The 7,814-nt window shown below is 43.0% G+C and overlaps 1 protein-coding gene across 1 annotated transcript in view; it reads left to right on the forward strand.

Annotated features, from left to right (window-relative positions):
• The window catches only part of lrp1bb (low density lipoprotein receptor-related protein 1Bb), a 1,555,752-nt gene that overhangs the window by 1,157,760 nt on the left and 390,178 nt on the right, over window positions 1–7,814 (forward strand). Inside the window, exon 52 of the mRNA XM_034186395.1 lies at window positions 7,298–7,426. Within this exon, the coding sequence (XP_034042286.1) occupies window positions 7,298–7,426 (129 nt within the window). The remainder of the gene's footprint in view (window positions 1–7,297; window positions 7,427–7,814) is intronic.

Genomic DNA, 7,814 nt, shown 5'->3' on the forward strand with positions numbered 1-7,814 from the left:
CACTCTGATAAAAGTGATTTATATTATAATAGATTAGAGTTAACTGTTTGATGAGGGTGTACAGGGTGTTTCAAAAGTCACTCGTGGTTTTTATTTTCTCTTTTCTTTGCAGGTATATGACATAGGGTATTAATCTTGTCCTTTTGCCCTCTTCAGTGACTGAGAATTTTTTTTTCAAGTGCAAATTTGAAGTGTTCCGTGGTGTTCTTGAAGTGTAATGCTTACTTTAAAACAGAGGTGCAAAATCTCTGCATGGATGGAGGTGCTTCAATATGTGATGATTTTTGGAACTCTATGAACCTCATTATGCACCATACCGAAACACCATCCTCAACACCCACAGAAAATTCATGGAGACTGGACCCTTTGATAGATAAGCCTTGTTCAGGAAGACCCTAAAGTGTGCAGAGTGAGAAGAATGTTGCAGCTGTCTGGGAGGCTTTTGATCTTAGTCAAGGAAAGTCCATTCGGAGAGAATCTTCAGAATTGAATAACAGCCCTACTTCTATCCAAAGGATCTCGTGGCGTGATCTCAGGCTCTTTCCCTACAAGATCAAGGTTGTTCAAATCAGTTGCATTGAATCACAAGACACAACCAGGTAGAAACACATGAAACTCTGTTGGATCATTTCCCTTCCATCCTGAAGCAGATGTGGTTCAGGGATAAAGCTCTCTGCAATGCGAAAGCTGGAAGAGATAATACCCTCATATGGGGACTTACCAGTCCTGTGCAAATCCACGAGCACGAACGGGATACGCCTAAATTAATCTTCTGTTGTGCTATCTCCTCAGATGGCTTAATTGGCCATTCTTCTTCTGTGATCGAGAAGGACACCCTGTGAATGTCAACAGCAACATTTACCTCCGTATGCTTCAGGAATTCTGTGTCCCCGAACTGTCAGCTGTAGCTAACATGCAGCAAGTCATTTTTCAACAAGATGATGCCCCATCATGTTATTCGTATGAAGTTTGTGCATTCCTGGATGAGCACTTCCCAGATCGGTGGATTGGTCGTCGTAGTTCCATGGAATGGGCTCCCCATTCACCTACTCTCACACCATGTGATTTTTTTTCTTGTTGGATTTCATCAAGTGGAATGTCTATGGAACAAGGCCTTGGGATCTCCCAACACTCGAAGAATGCATCAGATACACATGTGCTTCAGTGACTCCCGAAATGTTGTCAGATGTTGGTGATGCATGCGTGAATTGGCTTGATTGCTATGAAAAAGGTGGTGCTATTTGGAGATGGACCAAATACAGTCCCTGTGTTACAGTGTAGTTGTATCCCACAGATTATGCTGTCCAAAAAGCACAAACAAAAACCTAGAGTTAAATTATTTTCTGCTTTGGTACTAAAATCGAGAACAATCTCTCTGGATGTGACAAACAACTTTAACTAAACCCTTTAGTGTTGCTGAAAAATTCACCTTAGAAGCTCAACACTTTCTTTCTTTCTTTCTTTCTGAAAATTTTAACTGACAAATACATGGATTTGAAATTCAAATGTTTTCAAAACATTTCACATTACATTATAGCTGTGTTTGTTCCATAAAAGCTGATGATTGAAATTTTGAGCACTGCCTAATACTAGCATTTTGTGAAGGATCAGTATTGGATTTGTGTGTCCTGATCAACTCCCACTTCCTCGTTTGTCTGTGTTTGATATTTCATTCATCATAAAGAGCCTGTTAACAGTGTGCTGTGGCAAAGATGCTGCAGTTGACTGAGTCAAGATGCAGTAAGCTCTGTCACATTGCCACCAAAATAGAAAGCTGCATAGCGACCTTTATTTGCAGGTTCAACTGAACGTTTCTGTTTGCCCAGTCTCACCTTTTTTTGTTTTTGTGCTCCCGTCACGAAATGAGTCAAATGTTCTGGGGATGGGGTTTTTTTAACTCACTATTACTAACCCTACTCCTACCCCCAACCATAAACTTAACCATGACCTAACCCTACTCCTTCCCCAACCCTAACCATAACCACCCCGACCCCCCTGCTTCACTTTTAATTTCATGCAGCCATCATGGAATGAATTAGAATGAATTTGTGCTGCTATGACGAAAATGAGGCGGTTTTTGTGACAATATCACAAACCAATAGATTAATGTATATTTTGTGTTGCTGAATCACGACATGCCATGAGACTGGGTTGTTTGTCCATGTCTGCAGCATTGGTAGACTTAAAGTTGACGGAAATGTTTGTGTTTTATTCCATGAGGACTGCTTACTGTATATTTGGACAGTAAAGGCAGCTCTTTGCAGCATGAGTTTGTGACAAAGAGAAAGAAAACCAAATATAAAACCAGATTCCAATTATTTTTAAGAAATGTAACAATGGTAGGCAGAGAAAAGGTTTTATACAGCCTTCACTTTGACACAAAGTGAAATGCTACAGCTCTCAAAAATGCTGCAGAGTCTGCACATTTTCTGTGACAGAGTGTAATGAATTTAACCGTGACCTCTTTCAGGAAGCACTTGAACGTGGGATGAAGCTGCTATTGTTTAAAAATGTGTTCATAGTTGTAATCTGATTTTAATGCATGTTTATGAACATGGTTTGCAATATCATTCATCAGGATGCCAAACCAGAAAAGATCCTGAACATGTTTTGTTTTGTTTAGTGTGGGTCAGTACTCAGTAGTCAAAGATTTTGTACAGACTTGGAGACAGAAGAGTCATTAGGACTGCCTTAATAATTTTTAATAATTCATTCACTCATTTTCTATCATTTATCTGGGTCCGGGTCACAGTGGGAGCAGACTAAGCCTACACTCAGCCTACACGCAGCCTACACTTTCCTATCTTTAGCCATGCACTCAAACTCATTCCCAAGCCAGGTAGGAGATGTCATCTGTCTAGGCTGTCTTCCCCAGGGTCCCCTAGTTGGACATAGCTGGAAGACCTCCCTAGGGAGATGACCCGGTTCTATCCTCACCCAGATACCTGAACCACCTCAGCTGGCTCCTTGTGAAAGCTTGACTCTCAATCTCTCCTGAATATTTGACATTCTCACCCTGTCCCTGAGTGGAGTCTGGATATGGAGCAGCCTCATCTTTGCGGATGCATGATCTTGTTTAATAATGTAATGTGATGATGTCTTAACATCATGAATTAATGTCTTCAGTGAAGTCTAAGGAGGTCTGGCAATACATTATACTGCTCTTGAAACTTCAGGTTGTCCTCCGACCTGCAGAAGAATCCAAGAAATGTACCTGTTTCTACTCTCTGTGGAAGTAACTCTGCTGCTGGTTTCTCGGGAGGTGGTCTGATGACTTTGCAAGCAATATTTGCTTTCAGTTGGATGTCAGATATCCTTATAATGAATTTGAAGGAAGGTCTTGTTGTCCCTCTCTGGAAAAGAAAGAGTGATCACATGAATTACACAGCTCTGTCTCGTTTTTTTTTTTTTTTTTGTGCTCCCGTCATGAAATGAGTCAAATTTTCATGACAAAGTTTGTTTTTTTTTAACTCACTATTACAAACCCTACTCCTACCCCCAACCCTAATCTCAACCATAATCTAACCCTACTCCTTTCCCCAACCCTAACCATGAACATCCCCGACCCCACCGCTTCACTTTTAATTTTGTGCAGCCATCATAGAATGAATTAGAATTAATTTGTGTTGCTGTGACAAAAATGAGGTGCTTTTCGTCACAATATCACAAACCAGTAGATTAATGTATATTTTGTGCTCCTGAATCACGACTTGCCGTGAGACCAGGTTAGAATTACAAGTCCAGGATAGACTGTGATTGGGTTTAGGGGCCCTTCACACATAGTGCAAATTTGGTCGAATTGTGCATGATGTGCGCATAAAGCAGGAATTGTATGCAATACGTATAAAATTGTAGCTGGCTCTAACGCCTCGTACACCTATTGCTGCAACTATTTGTGCACACCAATGGCTGTAAGACAGAATGTACACTGTGAGAGCCCATCAAACCCTCAACCGGCAAGTGTCGGCGAAATTCCAGCTGACACGTACGAATGTCTAACACCGCTCGCATGCCACTTACAAAATGTGTGGCCACTCGCACTGTTAACATAACAACAGTCAGCAGACAATCACTTTCGAGGTGGATGTGAAATTTGTCTAAGTGCCCCATGTGTGTAGCTTTGCAAAAAGCCACACACATGTGGCACATGTGTCTCGCATGTGTGCGCGTGCATCGCAACACATCTGGTGTGCCGGGGGTGGGCGGCACACTTGCATAAAATGCTTATATGTATGTACAGATCTGATCACATGGGGGCCGGACAGCCAGGTCTGATCGCACACAGCACGGGGAGGGGCATGTCAGCTGATCACAGCACACTGACAGCTGGATGACAGCTCAGTGCACACATTAAAAGCACAGAAACCACCGCCAGGACAGTTATATACATAATTACAACAATACCTACCTATACAATTACATAACAAATAACAAAAATGAATGACCACATAACACAGAGACACATTGGTCTGGGCACTGAACGGACATGGGGGAGCATGTCTGCTCACAGCCATGGCTGTAAAGATCTCTGCTCCTGGACATCCCAGCTGGAGGACAAGTTCCGTTTTTGGAAGGACATGAACTTACAACATTCCTCTGTGAGGCGCATGTCTCTGCCTGCTGTCCTCACGTGGAAATATATGAAACATCTTTCGCTTTTGCACTGGGCTGCAGCAGCCATGCACAGTGCTCTTCCTCCATGTCCTTGTTGATTTCAGGCATTTTTCTGCACCTATTAACAGGCCAGTGATGGTAGCACAGTGGTAAAGTTTCTGGCTGGCAATCAGAGCTTTTGGAAAGTACAGGTTCAAATCCCGTGGGTGGCATGTGTTTTTTTTTTTTTTTATTTCACAGCAGCTCCTCACACTGCATTCCTGCGTGCATGAACCATCACAGCGGCACAATGTTTTCGGGGTTCACTCATACGAGCTGTTCCGCTGTGAGTTGCCCTGAGTTGTATGTATTTGTACTATGTGTGAAGGGACCCTTACAGTTATCCTGAATCTGAATATTCCAGCTTTCAGTGACATCCTCTGCTCAGCTGCCACCATCATATATACTCAACAAAAATATAAACGCAACACTTTTGGTTTTGGTCCCATTTTGTATGAGATAAACTCAAAGATCTAAAACTTTTTCCACATACACAATATCACCATTTCCCTCAAATATTGTTCACAAACCAGTCTAAATCTGTGATAGTGAGCACTTCTCCTTTACTGAGATAATCCATCCCACCTCACAGGTGTGCCATACCAAGATGCTGATTAGACACCATGATTAGTGCACAGGTGTGCCTTAGACTGTCCACAATAAAAGGCCACTCTGAAAGGTGCAGTTTTATTTTATTGGGGGGGGGATACCAGTCAGTATCTGGTGTGACCACCATTGGCCTCATGCAGTGCAACACATCTCCTTCACATAGAGTTGATCAGGTTGTCAATTGTGGCCTGTGGAATGTTGGTCCACTCCTCTTCAATGGCTGTGCGAAGTTGCTGGATATTGGCAGGAAGCATCCCAAACATGCTCAATGGGTGACATGTCCGGTGAGTATGCCGGCCATGCAACTGGGACATTTTCAGCTTCCAAGAATTGTGTACAGATCCTTGCAACATGGGGCCGTGCATTATCCTGCTGCAACATCAGGTGATGTTCTTGGATGGCACAACAATGGGCCTCAGGATCTCGTCACGGTATCTCTGTGCATTCAAAATGCCATCAATAAAATGCACCTGTGTTCTTCGTCCATAACAGACGCCTGCCCATACCATAATCCCACTGCCACCATGGGCCACTCGATCCACAACATTGACATCAGAAAACCGCTCACCCACACGACGCCACACACGCTGTCTGCCATCTGCCCTGAACAGTGTGAACCGGGATTCATCCGTGAAGAGAACACCTCTCCAACGTGCCAAATGCCAGCGAATGTGAGCATTTGCCCACTCAAGTCGGTTACGACGACGAACTGGAGTCAGGTCGAGACCCCGATGAGGACGACGAGCATGCAGATGAGCTTCCCTGAGACGGTTTCTGACAGTTTGTGCAGAAATTCTTTGGTTATGCAAACCGATTGTTTCAGCAGCTGTCCGAGTGGCTGGTCTCAGATGATCTTGGAGGTAAACATGCTGGATGTGGAGGTCCTGGGCTGGTGTGATTACACGTGGTCTGCGGTTGTGAGGCTGGTTGGATGTACTGCGAAATTCTCTGAAACGCCTTTGGAGACGGCTTATGGTAGAGAAATGAACATTCAATACACGAGCAACAGCTCTGGTTGACATTCCTGCTGTCAGCATGCCAATTGCACGCTCCCTCAAATCTTGTGACATCTGTGGCATTGTGCTGTGTGATAAAACTGCACCTTTCAGAGTGGCCTTTTATTGTGGGCAGTCTAAGGCACACCTGTGCACTAATCATGGTGTCTAATCAGCATCTTGATATGGCACACCTGTGAGGTGGGATGGATTATCTCAGCAAAGGAGAAATGCTCACTATCACAGATTTAGACTGGTTTGTGAACAATATTTGAGGGAAATGGTGATATTGTGTATGTGGAAAAAGTTTTAGATCTTTGAGTTCATCTCATACAAAATGGGAGCAAAACCAAAAGTGTTGCGTTTATATTTTTGTTGAGTGTATATTTATGTAATGTGAGAATGTCACTGAAAACTCAACCAGTGACGTATAGTGAAATGTAGGAAGTACTTATGGAGTCCTGAATTGTCTGGACAGACGTGCATGCTGCTGTCTGTGCCTTTACAGGTAAAGACCAAGTCTTTAGAGTCACAGCGCTTCTCATCTTAGTGTATGATTGTGGGACCTGGATGCTAAAAATGCTATTATCACAACTGGATGTTCTTTGATACTTTCCTTGTTCTTTGAGTCTCTCCTTGAGTATGCTGGAAAGTGTTACTGTCATGGATAAGTTTCCTGGAAGGTCATGGTCTATAAGTGTGACAACTATCATCTTGACCAGCTTGTGCAGGTCATGATTGCCACAAAAGTGATCTAGTACTTGGTTTGAAGCCAGTCAACACACCAAACCTGGCAAAAAACATCTGAGAAGGGCAGGGAAATATGGAAAGCATTCAAGAAAAAGGTGACCTCAAAGAGCAGTGTGGGTATTTTGTGTAAACAGTTACGTTCTTTATATCATATATTGTTCAATATTCACTAATCAGAAAAGAACACAAAGCACTCTTTGAATCTTCTTCAGGAAAGCTTTGTACTTTTTATTCTGAGGTGTACTTTAACCCTTTTGTATTCTTTGTATACCAATGTTCTTTCCTCTCAGGCACAGTGACATGTGCTCCAGGACTGTTCAGCTGCCCTGGCTCATATGCTTGTGTTCCCAAACGCTGGCTCTGTGATGGTGAAAGAGATTGCCCTGATGGCAGTGATGAACTTTCTGCAGCTGGTTGTGGTAAGCCCCAAATATTTATTGCTACTATATACTATATATTGCTACTATAAGGCTCTAAGAACTACTGCTTAATCAAAGTCAAGTGTGTGGCTGCTACTCAAGCTGAATTGAGTTTGGACATGTGTGTAGGATAAACCAGATTGGAAAGGCAGGTCTGAATAGAAAGCAATCTGGATTGAATCTGGCTCGAGTGGGATTGCAAACCCCAGTCTGAAAGGGGCCTAGACCTTTTGTTTGCATTTACTGCATGAAGGCTTGCTGCTAATTGCACATTATTGGTGGTCAGTAAGACCACGATTGTTTGTTTAACATGGCTGGTAAAGCATTGAACCCATTTGACACAAATGTAAACTAGAGCACCGCACTCATAGAGCACAAACCTCCGCCA

Source organism: Thalassophryne amazonica, chromosome 14, assembly GCF_902500255.1.
Source record: "Thalassophryne amazonica chromosome 14, fThaAma1.1, whole genome shotgun sequence".
Lineage (NCBI taxonomy): Eukaryota > Metazoa > Chordata > Actinopteri > Batrachoidiformes > Batrachoididae > Thalassophryne > Thalassophryne amazonica.